The 18,901-nt window shown below is 42.1% G+C and overlaps 1 protein-coding gene across 1 annotated transcript in view; it reads left to right on the top strand.

Moving 5' to 3' along the window:
• The window catches only part of OSBPL2 (oxysterol binding protein like 2), a 56,687-nt gene that overhangs the window by 10,658 nt on the left and 27,128 nt on the right, over window positions 1–18,901 (top strand). Inside the window, exons 4-7 of the mRNA XM_026652680.2 lie at window positions 5,614–5,694; window positions 7,626–7,749; window positions 11,045–11,208; window positions 18,620–18,767. Of these exons, the coding sequence (XP_026508465.1) occupies window positions 11,172–11,208; window positions 18,620–18,767 (185 nt within the window). The 5' untranslated portion in view covers window positions 5,614–5,694; window positions 7,626–7,749; window positions 11,045–11,171. The remainder of the gene's footprint in view (window positions 1–5,613; window positions 5,695–7,625; window positions 7,750–11,044; window positions 11,209–18,619; window positions 18,768–18,901) is intronic.

Genomic DNA, 18,901 nt, shown 5'->3' with positions numbered 1-18,901 from the left:
TCAAATTAGCTATGGCTACTCCTGCTGTCAGTACTGACATTTCCATAGACACATAAATTACTCCTTCTTAACAACAAACTTGTTTTGGTTAACTATTCTGCTTTTCTTGGAGACATTCTTTCAAATTGCTTTTAAGGCTTTTTTGTAGATTCTTTTATAGATGCTGAGTATGTCAGGAACTTAAAGTGCAAAGGGGGGAAAAAGTTTATATCCTGTACTGTTAGAGATAAAGGTTTTGTTTTTTTTTCTCTAGGATTTACAATTAGGGCCCTACTAAATTCACCATCCATTCTGGTCAATTTCTTGGCAATAGGATTTTAAAATGAGTCGATTTCACATTTTCAGGTGTTTACATCTGAAATTCCAAGGTGGTGTAACCGTGGGGGTCATGACTTGTTCTTCCCCGGCACGGCCCCTCATGAGGAGATCAGACATCTCCAGGTACCTCCCAGGGCTTCAGGAAGCTCCGCGGCTGGGCCGCAGCCCTGGAGCTTCCTGCAGCTGGAGGAGGTTGCCGGAGCTGGAGGTATTTGCTGACATCAGATTTAGGAATATTGGGCTACATTCCAGGTACTGGATGGAACTCTCATGCCCATTCCCTCCAAACGTGACCCCATCTGCCCTCTCCAGTCCACCATGTCCCAGTCCTGTCTCTCTTCCCCACTCATGGCTCCTTGTCCCATCCTGTTCTCATCACCTAGCCAGTCCCATTTTCCATTCCTCAGGCTTTTCTTATCTCATTCCCAATCTTTTAGCCCAGCAAGTCCTAGTCTCTCCCCTCCAAACTCTGTCCCAATCTACCTCCACTGAGGCTCCTTGTCTCTAGTTGTCTTGTCCAGCCAGTTTCAGTTCCCTCCCTTGCTGGCTACTCATCTGATCTCTTTTTCTCCACCCTGGCCTCCGGTTGCTAAACCCCGCTCACATTCCCTCTCCCGACTGGCTCCTAGTCCCATGTCACTGTTGTCTCCCCTACACTGGCTCCTTGTCCCAGTCTCTTTGCCCAGCTGGCCCCACTTTTTCCCCTTGCACTCTGAATCTTCATCAAATCTATCTCCCCTCACCTCGTCTCCCTTGCCCCACTGGTTCTCGGTCTAAGTCTGGACTGCTTCCAAAGCTCTTCATCCTGTGATGATGTGTGTATGTAGACCCTTGAGCCAGCATGTACTTGTGTGAAACAGTGCAAATCAGATACTTTGCAATAAACTACAGGTCCAATTTGCACAGTACTAAATTGGCAATATTTTATCATAATTAAATTAAGTGTGTGGGGCGGGGAAATGGTCTATAGAGATCAAGAAGAGACAACTTTTGATCTGTGGTGATGAGAGAGCTGTTTTCTTCTACATATTCATGAAAAGAGACACTTTTAAAATATTCTATTGCTCTGTACAAGAATTAGGCTTTTGAAGGCAACGTGTCTTCAGTTGCCAGATCATCTGACATCCATTGCTGTGCGGTACTTAACTCTTTCTCTTTGACATTAGTCATAACCTGATGACTGATAACTGCGATAAAACTTTCTTTATCATACACCATTTATCATAGGCGCTTAAGTGCCACTGTGGTGAATGTGGTATAAATACTTACAGGGCCGCCCAGAAGGGGGGGGGGCAAGTGGAGCAATTTGCCCCGGGACCCTCAGGGGTCCCCGCGAGCCCTGTCCGAGAATCGGGCTAGACGCGCCTTTTTAATTTTTACTCACCCGGCGGCGGTCCGGGTCTGCGGCAGGGGGCCTTTCAGTCGCTCCAGGTCTTTGGCGGCATTTCGGTGGCGGGGGGCCCTTCAGTCGCTCCAGGTCTTCGGCGGCAGGTCCCTCAGCACTGCCGAAGATGCGGAGCGAGTGAAGGACTCACCGCTGCAGACTCGGAGCGCCGCCCGGTGAGTACAAGCGCCGCAGCGGGTGGTGTCTTTTTTTATGTCCGCTCCCCTGCTTTGCCCTAGGCCCTCTGAATCCTCTGGGTGGCCCTGAATACTTAGATTCTAGGTTGACCCTGGCCTACCGGTAATATTCTGCACTGGGGCTGGGAAGATGGTCATAGAGGTAAACTGATTTTTCAAGAAATGGGAACTGCCAGGAAGGCCTATGGCATTTTGATACAAATGACCTCTAAAGAAAATGATCTACCCAAATTACTTGGCTGCTTGCTTCCAATTCAAACAGGAAACATGAGAAATTGAAAAGAGCTTGGAGAGGCTTTCGCTCTGTTGACTTGTGCTGAGCCGTTTGCTGCACTAGACGGTCTATAAGGTGGTCAGAATGGCATATGTTTGGCAGACTTTGCCATAAACCACAGGCAGCTTCATCCAAATATTTTATCCATCAGTCAGCAATTCTAAGGGTATGTCTTCACTACCTGCCAGATTAGCAGGCAGCAATCGATCTAGCGGGGATCGATTTATCGTGTCTAGTCTAGACTCCATAAATCGACCTCATAGTGTTTTGCATGGGCAGAGCCCTGCACTTTCACTTATGCCAGTTGATTTCAGTGGTCTGGCCTCTTGGAACAAGTTGCAGTATTAGAATCTAAAAAAGCAGTGCAATCTGCTAGATATTCATGCTTTGACTAAGAATTCAAGTATTGCTACTGGTAGAGTCGGGGAAAGAAACCCAGTGCCTTGAGTTTACCATGAAAAGGGGGAATTAGGAGACACAGTTATGGTAGTTCTAAAACCTGAAGATGAAATTAGAGAGCCAAGCCTCTTGTATGATTTGAGATAGAATACATAATCGTCTAATGCACAGAGGAATATACAGACAGAATAACTAATGCATACAGTACCTATTGCTGCATATTACTGTTTCTATCCTGCTGATTATAAACTGTTTGCCACATCAAGTGTCTTAGGGAGGTTTTCTTATCCAGATACTTTGCCTTGTAGTGTTTAAAGAAACTAAATTAAAGCTGGAAGTCTCCTATTGTACAATAACAATAGTAAAAGTTGAGTACCATATTCAGATACTATTTGATTTTTCTTTTTGGTCTTTTGTTTTTGTAAACAAGCCTTTCAAAGGTTTTCCTTCCAGTCATATAGCTTATTCTACTGATGAGGGGTGTTTTTCTTTTTAAATCTTTCCTTCCTTACAGGGGATATGAAAGTATTAGTACCTGTAGTTTCTGTTGAGTAAATTTCTGCGTGTGCCTTTTTGGCTTGAGTGGTGCGTTTGTGCAGTGCGTACTGCAACAAATTATTTGAAATGTCCATTCTATTGTGAACATTGCTACATGTTTAATGGCTTTACACTGCTTTGCCCAGAGGTACGTCCACAGGTACCTGGCTATGCTAAAGTGTACAAACTCCCAGATAAATTGCTGGAAATGCATTGGCATTTCAGTTGTGTACCTTGCTTTGATCATTGGGAGTCAGGTAGCTTAAACCCTGCATCGACCTTTAAAAATGTAATACTGAATGGAGTTTGTGACCACATGACTGGTGTTTGGAATTTGATTTCAGTCCCCTAAATGTTCTAATTTTTTAGTCACTTGGCACTAGAATTCTTATTTCAAGATTGGTGTTTGCATTACTAAACCGTGCTCTAGGGCAATTTGATATTTGTGATACCTTGTTTAACCTGTTTGTAGTTGGTTTTACAACACCATCAAAGCACAAGGCTTATTTAAGTGGGACCAACACGGTAATCCTCTGATCAGAAGATACCGTAACATCCTGTAACCTTCTGGCAAACAGAGATGGAATCCATTCAATACTATGATGGTTTGTATGGGAGAGACCACATGACTGTTGCTAGCCTGGTCTTTTAAAAGTGACACAAGCATCAAATTATTCCCACTCTGATTTGGGAAATATGATACCGTTGAGATGTTCTGAACAACTAGCCCATCACAATGTAATGAGGATAGGAATGAAGAGGAATTAAACCACAGATCATTTAAAAGCAGTAAGTGTCTAAGCTAAATTCACAAAGGTGCCGAAAGGCCAAAATTCCCTGCTGCATATGGGTTATTGGAATATGCAATATTTGATATTGAACCTTTCAATTGAAAGGTTCCCAAAGTGCTTTAGAGCTACTGTACATACTTATCATTCAGCCACCATTGGGAATGGACAGCAGCAATAAACTGAGTCACTGAACAACAGTGGGGGAGGGGAAATTATTAGCATATGATACTGGTGAAAACCCTACGTTTAAAACCTCTGTTTCTAAAGTGTCTGAACTCTTTTGTAAGGTTCCTCCAATCACCAGTTGCCAGCCTGCTTAGCTTCAACTTTTGGCTCTGAATAGTTTTGGTTTTTGCAGCATTTAGCCTTGCACCAGATAAAGTCGGATTCCTGTAATAGAACAGGAAGCACATTCCAGCACTATATAGGTGTTTGTGATGTCATTGGCTGGTGCATGGGAAGCAGAACCCAGGATTTGGCTTTGGCAGGTAACCGAAGGGAGCAATGCCTTCCGAAAGGATTTGTAACTTCAGTCCAGCCATGGGTAGTTCTAGCTCAAACTTTTTTTTTTTAAATAACTTTATCAGCTTAACATTCCTCTTTTACCCTATTCTTGACCTGCTTCTCATTTGTGCTGATGTAATTCCGTTGACCTCAGTAGGGATTACCCTTCCTTTTACATGTTGTATCTGAATCAGAGGCTACATTAGCCTGCAAGCTGAAGCCACAGCACAGTCTTTGTTCCGAAAGATCATCACCTTTTGATTTTTTGAGAGAGTAACACTGTATCAAACCATTAGTTTGGCCTTGTTGTCTTGTCTTATCTGTTTTCTATTTCAAAACTGACCAAACCACTTTCGTACATATCTGGGCTCCAGTTCACTTACTCATTATCAATCTGCATCCCAGAAATTTGTTTTCACCAGTTTATTAACCCCGAAAACACATTTGACTGTTAATTCTGGTATCACAAAAATGAGACAGCTGGGAGCTGAGAACAGGAATTGGAATGGCTTCTTGTGTGACCCTGGACAAGTTTCTTAATCTTCTTTTGCTTTGTACAATCAAGATTAAACCTAAGGTTAAGACCCCGCAGAAGACTGTCAAGAGGGGAGCCTGGGCAGAACAATTCAAAATGTCCTAGAGTTCAGTGGATGGGAGAATGCAGTGGAGTAGTGAAACCAAAAACTTTCTTGCTACTTTTAAAAAAAAAAATAAAAATAAAGTTGTAGTTGGACAGCCCTGGAGGTTGAGATCCTATCTACTCAGAACAGGTAGAGCACAGGCTGTGCAAACTTGCATACACTGCTCTCTGTCAAAGTCTCAGCCTTTCCTAGAGAAACTGTTTCCTCTGTGGGATGTAGCTCACCCTTTGTTTCCATTCCATGCTTGGTTGTCAGTGAGGATTGTGATCTCAGTCTGGTTCTTGGTGGACAGTTGTCTAAATTTCTAATAATCGAGTGCAAATAAATCCAGTGACCCCCAACTTCCAGTGACTATATCTCTGAACTGGATGCATACTTTTGACCTGGAGTTAAAAGGTGCTAAGGTATCTTGAGCCGTCCAGTCCTTTCCCACAACATTTTTGTATTTTTCTTTTGCAGCTCTTTTTATTGAAGTCTTTGTTTTTGGTTGCACAGCAGGAGAGCTTGCTGTACTTGAAAGTCCTGTATGAAGTGTAAGTGATGATCTCTCTATCTTGTTTTATTCCAGATAAACAGTAATTTCGTCTCAAGCTTGCAACTGAGGGATACTTCAGGCTTTCAACATTAATACACAAGACTGCTTTTTAAAGTGAGTCTGCTTTTCATAAAGTGTTACATAAAACTTCAGTCCGTTACTTGAACAATGAGTGAAAACTGGTCCAACCTTTGCTCCTGCTTACGAATGCAACAAGATGGAAAAAAATTTGATGGCTCACGATTTTTTTACACACTGACATTTATGTTGAAGTACACATCACTACAACTTTTATATTGGCTCTAAATAATAGAATTCTCCTTCTTGCCCCTTCAACAGAACACAAACTGGGAGTGGGTAAGGGAAGAGGTGGACGTGCCATGTTTTCATTGGGTAGAAGCCCTGTCTTGCACATGAAAATTAGCACAATTTATATGTACAACTGCATGCCATTTAAAACTGGCATATTATACTGTATGTTTGCTATCACTGTTCTAGATAAGCAGATTTTGTTTCTATGTAAAACAAGCACATACTTTTAACATGTTTAGCACAATGACATACAACTCTGCTTTCAGTAGGTCATCATGAACAAGGTGTGGACAGGGCATATAGAATGTTCAGTTTGAAATTCAGATTTTTTTTCCTTTCTTTTCTGCTCTTGGTTCCCCTGGTGTGTGCATGTGTATAATAAAAATTGGCTTTAGTGAAACCTGTGTAGGCCACACAGTGTGAAATAACTAATTCAATAAACATTCTTAACAGTGTTTTGTATAAAATCTTTTTGGCCTTTTGAATATTTCTGTGTTCAATGAATGTAGGTAACTTCTTGAGTTAGGAATGTAATGCAAAACCTTTTTAGATATTGTCAACATGGAAAAGCAGGAGAATAGTCTGAGAGCTATCTCTTCTACAAACACTATATATTCAGCTACAGAGAGAATATTCAGTGTAAACCACACTAAATAACAGACTGCTAAATTTACAGCAAAGAAATATATTCTCTCTTAGCGCACCCCCTTACCCTGAGAAAAACCAAAGGAACCCATAGGGTGGTTGGTTGGGTATGACTACACAGCAAAGAAAAACCTGCAGCTGGCCCATGCCAGCTGACGGGCTTGCTGGGTTCGGGCTGTGGGGCTGTTTCATTGTTGTGTAGACTTCCACGTTTGGGCTGCAGGACCCTGAGCGGTGGGCAGGTCCTAGATCCCAGTCTTTCTCAACCAGTTGTAATTCTCTCAAGGCTGATGCTTTCAAGTTCAAGTGGCCTACATTACTGCCGTCTAGATGGGAAGCAACAAAGGTGTGTTTCACAGAGGACAGGTGGTCATCTACAAGGGCATTCTAGCCAGCTGGAGATGGCAGAAGTTGTTACTTGCAGATATGGCTATGTCAACAGTCGGTGTTGAACAGTTCAGAAAAACTCCTATGTTGCAGGCTGCCTTGATGAAATGTGGTTGTCTCTCTCATTAGTGGACTCAAGGCATGTTTTCAGTTGGGTTGTCTAAGGGTTAGATGACAATGGTAAATACGTTGACACCTGTCTGTGGTAGATGTGACAGTATCCTGCAACATTCTGGACAAACTTTATTGAATTAAGTTAAATCTTCTATTTTTAGGAATTCATTGTATTCAAAATGTAAATCCTAGAAATATGGGCCTGGAAGGGACCTCAAAGTCATCAAGTTAAGCCCTTTGTGCTGCGGCAGGACCAAGGAAATTTAGACCACCCCTGACAGGTGTTTGGCCAACATGTTTTTAAAAACCTCCAATGATGGGGATTCCGCATCCTTTTCTTCCTTGGAAGCCTATTCCAGATCTTAACTCCCTTATATTAGAAAGTTTTTCCTAATATCGACCCTAAATCTCCCTTGCTGCAGATTAAAACCATAACTTCTTGTCCTGGCTTCAGTGGACATGGAGACCAACTGATCTCTTCCTTTTTATAACAGCCCTTAACTTCTGTGAAAACTGTTAGCAGGTCCCCCTTTGGTGGTCTTTTCTCAAGACTAAACATGCCTAGATTTTTTTTTTTTTAACCTCAGGTTCTGAGCTGAAGCAGTGGTGAACTTGTGACCACAGGAGAAAGCCCTGTTTGAAGGACTAATCGCTAACCAAAGCCCTTGTTGGAGTGGGGGAGTGATCTCTGCTGAGTTTATTAGCATGCATGTAGGTTCTTTTATTGTTTTTAATACATTTTCTTTGTAATGCTTTTATCTTAAGAATAAAAGTTCTTGCTTAGAAAGAACTGTGTGGTAATTTGTGACTGTGGCCGTAATAATGTGTACCATCTCCGAGGAGAGAAGCGAAGCAAGGCCTGCGTTTAGGCAGACTGTCTTTTGCTGGGAATATCATAGTATAGTCAGGGAACTATGCTGCCTAGAAATACCCTGCTCAGAGGGGGGAGAGAGATGCAGGTCGCCACCCAAGAAAGCTTTGGGCTGAGAAGCTGGGAGCCTAGAGTGAGTGCCTTTGCTGGACCATGGAGGGGAAATTCAGGTGCAGTTGCCCTGAACTGTGGCACTGTTAGTGCTACTGCTTCCAATGTTGCTTCTGCTGGTGGTGAATTATGGCCAGGGTATTCTTGAAATATTGGTAGCTCTGCCATGGACTCGAGAGGGAGCCAGTTCTTCATCTTGACCCACGAAGTTACACTAGAAAGTAATCCCAAATGGTATCGGGGACAAATGCCCATATTTAGCTTATGTTAGCCTGCTACTCATTTGTCCCCTCCTCTAGGGCAGAACACTTATTGATGATTAGCTTGAAACAAAATTTTTATTTTTAAGTGGCCCTCTGATTTTTTTTTTTTAAGTTCTAGCTGTCTTGTTCCTCTATGTACCTTCTTGCATCTCCACAACACTGAAAGTGGGAACAGTTGCTGGGGGTGGGGTGTCTTTGTTTGAAAAGTGTGTGTGAGTCAGATGAGCAAGCTGGTAGCGGTGAGCAATTGATAACTAGTGGAGCTGAAGTAGGTATAAAAGTCGATAACTGCACAGACTCTAGTAGCGCCCAGGAAAAAAGGAAGGAAACATTAACCAACTGAGTTTGTTGCTACATTCCTCTAGACATCTCATGAGCAGCAGCGGCAAATAATTCTAGACTTTGGGGTGAGGGACTGTAAATAAGAACTGTTGCTTTGGGTGTGTTACTCTTAAGGGCTGAGTGGAGGCTCTGAGTAATGATTATGAACAAGGGGCAGTGCTGAGACCAATACCAAGGCATATAATTCAGCAAAAAGAAGGGGAGTTCGGAGGAAGTTCTGGGAGGGAGAGACTTAAGTTCCTGGTTTTTGAGGGTATGCCTACGCAACCCGGAGCACTGAGCCTCTGAGCCCGGGTCAATAGACTTGCATTGCCGGTCTTGTCTAGGGCTCTAAAAATAGCTGTGTCAAGGTTGCAGCTCAGGTTCTGAAGCCTTGGGAGGGGCTTCACAGCTCGTGCTGTCTATACACCTATGTCCAGCATGGTAGCGCAAGCCTGAGTCTGTTGACGTGGGCTCGGAGGCTTGCTATTGTGGGCAGCCATTGGCTGTATAGATGTACTTGACCGATTGTAACTTAGGAGCCTGCCTTGAAGTACACCTCTACCCCAATATAACGCTGTCCTCGGGAGCCCAAATATCTTACCTCGTTCTAGGTGAAACCGCGTTATATCGAACTTGCTTTGATCCGCCGGAGCGTGCAGCCCCGCCACCCCGGAGCACTGCTTTACCGCATTATATCCGAATTCGTGTTCTATCGGGTCGCGTTATATCAGGGTAGAGGTGTAATAACTTAAGTGGGCTATAGAATGGTACTAAACAAACTGACATGTTCCACTGTGGAAGTTCCTCTGTCTGAATGAAGAGCAGGAAGGTTGCATTTGTATCGGGAGTCACATGGTTTTTGTTCTGGAGGAAAAATTAAAGGGATTTGAAATACAGCTGGAGTCACTTCAGCAAGAAGCTAAACTGGATAAGAAAAACAGAGCTATCCCAAGACATTACAGGTGAAGGATAGAATGGCAATCGTTTTTGTTAATCCAAGTGGAAGTGCCAGAGTTAATTTCCCGCCAGAAAACTCCTCCTCTTGCAGGTGAAGTGAGATCTTTAGTGACAGCGAATAGTCAGGACTTCTAGTACTGTTTTAGTTGTATTATGTTGTTGTTGTTCAGTGCTAGTGTAGTGTATTAACTTAATGCATGGTTGATTAATTATTGAATCTTTAAGCCTTCAGTATTCTGGAAACTGCATATAGTACTAAGTATCTGGTTTTTCTGCTTTGGCTAAATTGAAACTGAACCAAGTGTAAATGTTTTCGATACATAAATGCCAAGCAACTGCAATAAATCAAATCTAGCCTGTGCATCAAGCCTACCTGGCGATTTCATGCAATTTGTTTGCAGTGTATTTAGCTGCACTGTATGTGAGAAAGTGGCACTATCTTTTTTCCTTATTCACTCTTGCCAAAAACAAAACCACCAGCTGGCTTTATCTTGGCTTGCAGCTAGTTGGTGCAAGAGTTGAGTCTGGCAGTGGCTGACACAACTGAGTGCCTGCACTGCGAATGACCTTCCAGGTCTCCAGAATGGAAATAGCTACGTGGTGCCACCATGCTTTTCTGCAGAGGTGACATTCAGGGTTGATAGTCACTTTCCCTCCCTGGCTCCATACAGAGTAGATCCTAAATAAATAAATTAAATTAATGGAGATATCCTATCTCCTAGAACTGGAAGGGACCTTGAAAGGTCATCGAGTCCAGCCCCCTACCTTCACTAGCAGGACCAAGTACTGATTTTGCCCCAGATCCCTAAGTGGCCCCCTCAAGGATTGAACTCACTAGCCTGGGTTTAGCAGGCCAATGCTCAAACCACTGAGCTATCCCTCCCCCCGGGTGATAAGTGTGCTGGTAATCTGTTTTGCCCTCTAAGAGGGCAAGTTTTCCTCTACCAAACACTTTTTCTCCCTTTGCTGCTACTTGACTGCCCTGGCTTCCATCCGCTGTATGACACCTAGCTTTGCTGCAGGCCTCATTTTAAATATAAGTATAAGTAAATTCAAAAACAGTGTTTCGCAATTATTTTTCTTAGTATAAAGTCTCCAGTATAGACTATAATCCCCCAAAGCTTTAAAAATTAAAGCCAATGGGTAGTATATAGTATAAATATATAGAAAATGATAGTGTGGATAAATTGTTCTGCCATTCCTTACAGTAGTAGATGATGCTGTATTGCCCATCTTCGGAATGATTTGATTTTTTTTTTTAATTAAAGAAACCTATTTTGGATTTATATTCATTATCTCTTTTCCCCCCCCCCACACTGTTATTAAATGCCAGTGGATATAAACATAAGGATTCAAGTGCCTAGGTTTTCACTTGTCAGGGATGGGGAAACTGGAGGATATGGGTTTTGTAAGGTTTTTCCCCAAAATAAGCAATGTGAAAGCACTAATATTCTGTCTTTCCCCCCATCTTCTCAAATAGATCATCTAAAGTGACTTGGTATTTATGAAGGAAGATTCCATTCCACAAAAATGTTTAATCTTTAAATTCAGCAAAATGATGCATTAGAGGAAGCCAAGTTGGCGGTTCAAAGATTTCATACTGAAGGATGAATAGTGAAGAGGAGTTCTTTGATGCCGTTACGGGTGAGTAAAAGCCAAACTGCAAAATAAAATTACAGTTTGTATGTGCTTGAGGCAAGCCAGAGTATAAAATCTGTTGTTAGGAAATCAAGCACCATTATTACAATCTGTGATGAAAACCATTTGAAGAGAAGAAAAGGGAATCCTTTTATTGCTGGTTTGAGCCTGGCCTAGGAACTCCTTAATGCTGGCTCTCCCTATAGCCTTGAATAAATCATTTAGCCCCTCTGCCTCAGCTTCATGATCTGTAAAATGGGGATAAACTCACTAGACTGGTGAGGCTTAATGTTTGTAAAGCATTTTGAAAATGAAAACTGTTACGTAAGTGCTGAGTGTTGTTTTAACTTCAGTGGAGAACTTGTCCCACGGTGTTGAAGTGGAAAGTGTTTTCTAGTTAGAAATTCATTAATATAAAACAACACTCCTAGTGTAAGGAGCCAAAATCTTTGCTCTCCTGTGTTGCCCTCAGAAAAGCAAACATGAACCTCTTGACACCTGAACATTGTGTCACAGTACTTTCCTTTGAACTAAAGAGGAACACTGATTGTTTGTGATAGCCTTACATGGTTTTAAAGGTGAACTGAAATGCTTTTCAAAAATAAATTTTATATTTTAAAAAAACATTTAAAGATCCCAAGGTATTAACCTCCAACTTCCTGAATGGTTTTCCAAATGTTGAGGAATGGGAAATATTGGAAGCTGGCTGACTCCGGTGATTTGCTCCCTCCTTGCTGGAAGTGTGGAGTCATGCATTGGACCTGAGAACCCCTCTAACCCTGTGCTTATCTTATTCTTATGCAAAAAGAAAGATGATGGGAGGGAGGAGAAGGAAAAAGTCTAGGCAAAGGAAGTTCCAGGTCTTAGGATATGTCTACAATACAGCAGCACAGCTGTGGTGTAGATGCTGCCTACATCAATGGAAAGGGTTTTTCCGCCTGTGTAGTTAATCCATCTCTCTGAGGAATGGTAGCTAAGTCAATGGAATAATTTTTCTGTTGACCTAGCCATGTCTGCACCAGGAGTTAGGTTGAGCTAACTGCATCATACAGGTTATGAAACTTTTCACAGCACTGAGTGATGTAGCCAGGTCAATCTAATTTTTAAGCGTAGGCCAGGCCTAGGCCCTTTAAAGGGATGAGGCCCCATTCCAAATCCAACTGCTTTTTTGTGTGGGCTTGGAATCACAGTGCTTTCAAAGTTTGCCTCTCTTGATTCAGGGAGCTGGGGCGGCCTGGCTTTTCCTGTTGTGGGTTTTGCTGCTCCCAGATCTCCTCTCCCACTGGCTGCTGTCTTTCCCTCCAGCACAATGTTCTGGTATAAGTTTCCCTGTCCTTAGACTTCTGGCATGGTTTAGATAGGGAGTCATGTTCAGTGCTGACTTTCTGTGGCAGGTTTTCCTGCTCCCCCTCCCACTCCGCCCCCCAGTGTTATCTTACCAGTAGCAGACTGTCTTCCCCTTGCTGTCCTCTTCCCCTATCTAGCCATGTGGCTGGTAGCCTGCTGCCCTCTCAGGGTAACCTTCCAGCTTGCTAGTCTGTACTGCCTGTCCCAAACCCTGTAGAGCAGTGGTTCTCTGCCCGCAGGCCATTTGTGGCCCAATCAGCACAATATCTATCTATCTATCTATTGGGTGGATGTGGTCCACATAACGCATAGAGAGCTGCATATGTGGCCCATAATGGTAAGTAGGTTGAGAAACACTGCTGTAGTGCATTGGAGTGAATCCCAGGACTTCTATTTAGAGGCACCGGCTGGTGTGGTGGTGTCTCACCAGTGTTTGGAACAGGCCCTAAGGTCTTTCTGCAGTTGTCTACCTCACCTCTTTGTGCTTGCCCTTCTTTTTGCTGCTCCCAGCCCTGCAGAGTATGCACCTGTCACAGACTCCCCTTGTTGGGCCTCTTTAGATTCTGGTTGGTCCTGATTCTAGCCAACCTATCAGGGTTCTTGGTTGGTCCACATGTCCCTGATTTAGATCTATATTCCAAGGAGTGCGTGGTCAGATTCTGGATCTTGATCCTTCTGTGGAGTGTCCAGTCTGAGATGAGTTTGAAGTGATCATTTCTGGATTCTGTAGGACCTGAGGCCCTCAAAGCTGGATGTTCTTAGCAGAACCAGCAGTCTGCTCTTTCCATGGAATTGTCTCTTTCTCCACTGATCTTGCCACTAAAAGGGCAGATGTGACCTTCAGATGTACAAGATGCCCATCTTGTAGACCACTGTGCTGCCTAAGAGGACCGGGATACACTTGAGTTCCTCAGTAGCCCAAGTTATGTTGTCCTTCCTCCTCATATGAGGAACTAGTACTAAACTCACAGGAAGCAAGAGCCTCTCTACAGTGATGACTGTGACATCCTGCCTGTGCTTGTCTCTTATCCTTTCCCCTGTGGACACTTGTTCTGTGCAAGAATGGATGCCAATCTGTTGGGGTGGGAATCTACTTCTCTGTCTAGGCTTTTTCAGTGGGGAACAGACACTTCACCGGGGACCTGTGAGATAAAACTGTGTTGCTCACTTGTCCTTGCATATTTTGAGAATTCCTCTTTGTGGCACCTGTGTCCTGATTCATCCTCACTAAATGAATGGTTGTTGCACATGTGAGCAGGCATCAAGGAACCCAGAGCTTGTTACTTGGAGCACAAATTTTCTATCTTGTGTTTCTGGGTGGAGAATAGTTTCCTTGCATTCAGGGACTACATTAGGGAATTTTTATGCATGCCAGTAGGATCCACATGGGCTAGTTAGTGCACAACACACTGGTGCACATTAGAATTTACACCCCTGCTAGTGCAAACCTAAAGCACCATGTAGACAAGCCCAGAGATTCTTCAGGAAAATTATGCAGGTCAGGGAACAGGTTACTTTGATCACTCACTTCTTGCCTGGGTTACTGTGCTGCTTGGCTCTGTCAAGCTTGTCTTGGACTCATTAAGGACTTCTATGCCATCTGGACCTGCTGTGGTGAGACTCTGTTCCCTTCATCAGTTCTGTCAGACTTCAGGTGAATGGATCAGATGTGTTGAGTGGAATAATTGCCATAGAAAGAGGAGAGTTCCTGGCTAGTTGCTGCAATGATTCCATCTTTGCCAAAACAAAAATGGTCTTGTTGATGGGCTCTTACCTTTATTCCAAGGGTTAATCCTGAATACCATGACATCTCCTTCAGCTGTCATGCAAGCACTAATCTCTCAGCCTGGGATGTACCTGAGCAGGTTGCTCTTCCCCTCTTACTGTTAATTGTTGTTCAACTTAAGTCATTTCTCTTGGGGGCGGGGGAGGAACTGAAGCATTAGCTGTTCAGTTGCTGGTTAATTCATGGTTTTTACCATCTGGATCTGACTATATCAGCTCTTTCTGCCTCTGATTGTGTGTTCAAATTGTCTTGTGAAAGGTAAGCCCTGCCTCCTGTTGAAAGTGGCTCAATACAACTGCAGTCTGTAAAAACTGGTTTTCTTTCCAAGGATGGGGGAGTGGTGACCTCTGACAAAATACAATTACCATAAATTGTATTTATCATGGTCTGCCATTCAGGTTCTCTCCCACCTGCCCTCTCTAGGTCTGTAGGCTCTTGATAGGTACATCATGAATTTGATTTTCTTCCTGTCTGGTGACTAGTACCTGGAGTTTAAGCTTAGGAAGCTGATGACTGATAAAAGGGGAGGTCTTATGTCGTATATACACTGTGACTCATGGAATACTTTACCTCCTTGCTTCCTGTTAGGTAGAGGTATAGCATAGTTTGAATGGGCTGATTTTCCTTTGCAGGATGGGGAAGAAGAGAACTACGAAAAACAGAATCACTGGTAAGTCATTTTTCATTAAATTCTTGAAATGGATTAATTTATGACCACATCTAAATATATGTTGTGTGAATGATTTTGGATCTATACTTTTTTAAAAAGCATTTTGGTTCACCTTTAAAACATATAGTTTGGGAGTTGTGTTGGAGGATTAAGTTGATACTTTGCCACTGCTGCCTTCACAATCTTCTTTTTTTTCCCGCTCTGAAACCCCACAGCTGGTTTATAGCTTAGACCTTTTTTACTACAGTGTGACTATCCTGTAACTAATCTTTATCTGGTGAATGCCTCTCTGTTTTGGAGGCATTACTTTACTTAGTGATGTCCAAAGAAGAGAGATTTCCTAGAAGACCTTATTCTTTCAAAAAGTCCCACTCAAATGTTGTTTATCATTCCCCTCTCAGCAACATGTTCTGGATTTTTTTAAAAAGCCACTTTTAGCTTTTCTAAGCAGTCCTACAGAGTCTTCTACTCCCTTTTTAAAATTCAAAATTACATGCAGAGACAAAATTTGGCTAACTAACAATTGTAAAACTTTGTCAACTGACTTGCAGTAGATAAGCTTAACAGCTTCTGAGAACTGGCTTAGAGTGTGCACGTGGAGTCGTTGCCATATTTAGTGATTACCTACCTGAGCTTCCTATTTTAAAATGTAGATAAAATTAAGTGAAAATAAGCTCCTAACAGAGCAGATTTACCTATTTCTGATGTATTTAAGATAAGTTCTACCGGAGTTGGGGTTGAAGGTTTTTTGCTTGTCCTCAAAATTTGAATATATTTGTTTTGGTATTGTATAGTCATTGATGATGACCGGATGAAATTATATTTTGTTCTGTGTGTAATCACCCTTTCCATCTGAACTAAATACATGTTGACGTATGAGAACAGCATGAGTGACTCATTTACTGAGGTGAAATAGAATGATTGGTATGTAGACACTGGGACACTTTTTCAGTTATTCTGAAATAATTATTCCCTCAAAGAAATTGCAAGGTTCTAGGCACAATCAAAGGTTATAATTCCACAGTGAGATGCTTGTCTGATAATCATACCCTTGTAGACTGACTCAGCCTTTTATGGAGCTTTCAGGGTTTTTTTTAAAGGCATGTTTAACTCATTGGAAGTAGCTGGTAAGAATGGTAGTATTCCATGAGATTTAACTACACTTTTTTATTATAAATGAATGTCCCTTTTACCGTGGACTGGCTAATGATAAGCATGTGTTCAAGACAGGTGTTCCAAAGTAGTGTTTGTTTTAATCATCTGTATTACATCTATTATTGTTCCCAGTTAAGTGTTAAATCCCATTGGGATGAGTTTGTCATTACATAATTACACACCTGGGAGATTGGGGTGTAGCAGAAGGTATTAATGAGTGACCTCATCCTCTGTGCCTTATGCTAATCATAAAATAATATCACACCACCGATACTTCCCTCTGCTTCTGAGATTGCTTAAAATTAGCATGCTGGGAATGTAATTTTTTTGTTTCAGAATTGTATAGCTTTCTGAAAGGAATTTCACTAATAGAATGAAAGCACTTCATGGGAGCTAAAAATACAACTTCTGCTTTAATAATATCAAAATAATAGCTCTCCTTTAGTTTATTAGTATTAAAACCCCTTGTTGGACTAAACTCAGCAAGTTAAAAGCTGAATTACCCTTGTTGTAACCTGATTCTTATTCCGAAAGCCTGATGTAAAGTTAATGGGACTCTTTCTCATATAAGCAGAGTGAAGCTGTCCAGAGTCATATTAGTTCTGTTGTTTTTAAATTTTGTGGGTGGAGTTGTTACCTAAAAGAGACAAAAGAGGGAGGGGGAACATGAGAGAGGGTAGGAATGAATAGCCACTCGGCATAGGGGAGAGAAGGCCAAGGGGGAAAATTACAAAAAGCACTCTGGCATCAGTGCACCTTGCTTCTGCAGCTGCTCCTGCCAGCTTCTGTCTCTGGCTGACTCCTCCATGCAGGTTTTTTAATCCTAGACCACATGACTGGTGAAAGGAGACGGGGTGATGCATGGGTTCTAGTTTTCATGATTGGTTTTCATCCCCAATGAGCTCCTGGTCTGGTGGCCCTAACTGGAGAAGGACGCTTGATCAGTTAAGTGTGCTCTTCTAGTCACTGAAAAAGACAGATGCTTTAATCTTGAAAGCATTTGGGATGTGTGAGAGGTTCTGTTAATACTGATGCCCTAAATATCGGTTAGTGAGTTGAAGGAAGTAAAAGTCTTGATAGGTGAAGCATTTCTGCTGGCAAACATCCTGTAGAACAGGCTGTCCTGCAAATTCAGGAATTCTATTTTGGGTGTTTTTATCTGACTTGCGTTTGTAGAGTATGGATCAATGGATGCACTTAAAGTGCCTTCATTTTTTGTTATTTCCCTGTAAAATGGAGATCAACATCCAGATTTCCCCCCCCTCCCCATTATTAGAGCACCTACTTTTCCCAATCTCACAATTTAGAGCCAAGTCTAAAAAGTCTTTAAAAAGACCTTGTATAATTTACACTGCTTCATTGCACTTCCTTAAGCACTCTTTCAAAATTGTTACATCACAGCATCCTAGATACCCTGAATTTGTGAAATATTGCTGCAAATCGTGTGTGTTTGTTAGTGGATTCACTCCTGCAGTATGAGACATCTTGAGCCACAGCTGAGGATATGCCCCTTGGTAATAGATGTGGATGGCACCAAAGAGGTCGCATGCTTATTCATAGAAGTTGGGCGTGAGGTGGGAACACACATTGGGGAATCTGATCAATTTCCGTTCCAGTATGGTGTGATGGTTCTCAGGGTGCCCAGGACTAGGTCTGTGAGTCACCTTGTTACCCCCTGCTTCTAGCGAGAGAGAGACTTGCTTGTGTATAACTGGGTATCAGCTCCCTGATGCTACCAGCCTGTCAGCCATCCAAACAATCTTCTCTGAGCTATGCTTTTCTTGTTTTCATGTCATCTTACTAGATTTTAAAAAAATTGTGTATTCCTTATTTCAGCATTTGTTTCTTTGTATCATTTCATTTTATAAAGAAACTGTACACAATAGACTTAAAACTCAATTATGTATGTGCCAGTTCACTCTGACTTAGCAATGTCTGTTTCTCTATCGTCTCTTGGTAATAAAACTGTTTGTATAAATAGGTCATCTTCACTTTTAAAAGACCTATGACAAAGTAGAATCATAGAAGAGTAGGACTGGAAGGGACCTCGAGAGGTCATCTAGTCCAGTCCCCTGCACTTAAGGCAGGACATGCAAAATCATGTAGTTGAACAAAATTATTATAATTGCAGCTCTGAAGTAGGGAAGACCGTAGACTTAATCAGATTAGAAGCTATTGAGCAATTCACAGTATTATGTTTGGTAGGATGAAAAAATTGATTGAGGGGGCTTGATACTAAAGTGTTACTTGGCTCTGTATGCTCTTGGAAACTAGATCATATAACAAAGGTTCTGGACTTGGTGATATTACATAGTAAAATGCATTGTGTATGTCTAGGTTTTTAAGGTAAGTGTATATACTGCTAGTATATTACTAAAAGGTGTGCAGTGTAAGCAGGTGCTGTATGTCGAGTCATAAAGTTCTTGAGAAAGTTACTGACTTGTACTTGTTGTATACAGGCTTCGATTCCGACAATTCTTCAGGAGACTTTTCAGAAACAAATCATAAAGTTGCAGAAATGCTTGATCTGGATCCACCCCAAAGCAATAGGACTGGAAAACATAATGGAGAGAGGCAGCTTCATGAGAATGGAATTAAGAAACACAGGTAGGTATGTCAGAGTGCATGCTAACCGGTAAAGGAAACCTATCCAGTAGATGCAGTTACAATTTCAGGGTAACTGTACCTGTATTTTACCCTTATGTGGTTGCTTGAGGGCACGCACTTAAAGGTTCCTGGCT

Source organism: Terrapene carolina, unplaced genomic scaffold (genome assembly GCF_002925995.2).
Source record: "Terrapene carolina triunguis isolate 2854851 unplaced genomic scaffold, T_m_triunguis-2.0 Scaffold130, whole genome shotgun sequence".
Classification (NCBI taxonomy): domain Eukaryota; kingdom Metazoa; phylum Chordata; order Testudines; family Emydidae; genus Terrapene; species Terrapene triunguis.
The sequence above is the reverse complement of the archived record's forward strand: the minus strand, read 5'-3'. Positions and strand labels throughout refer to the sequence as shown.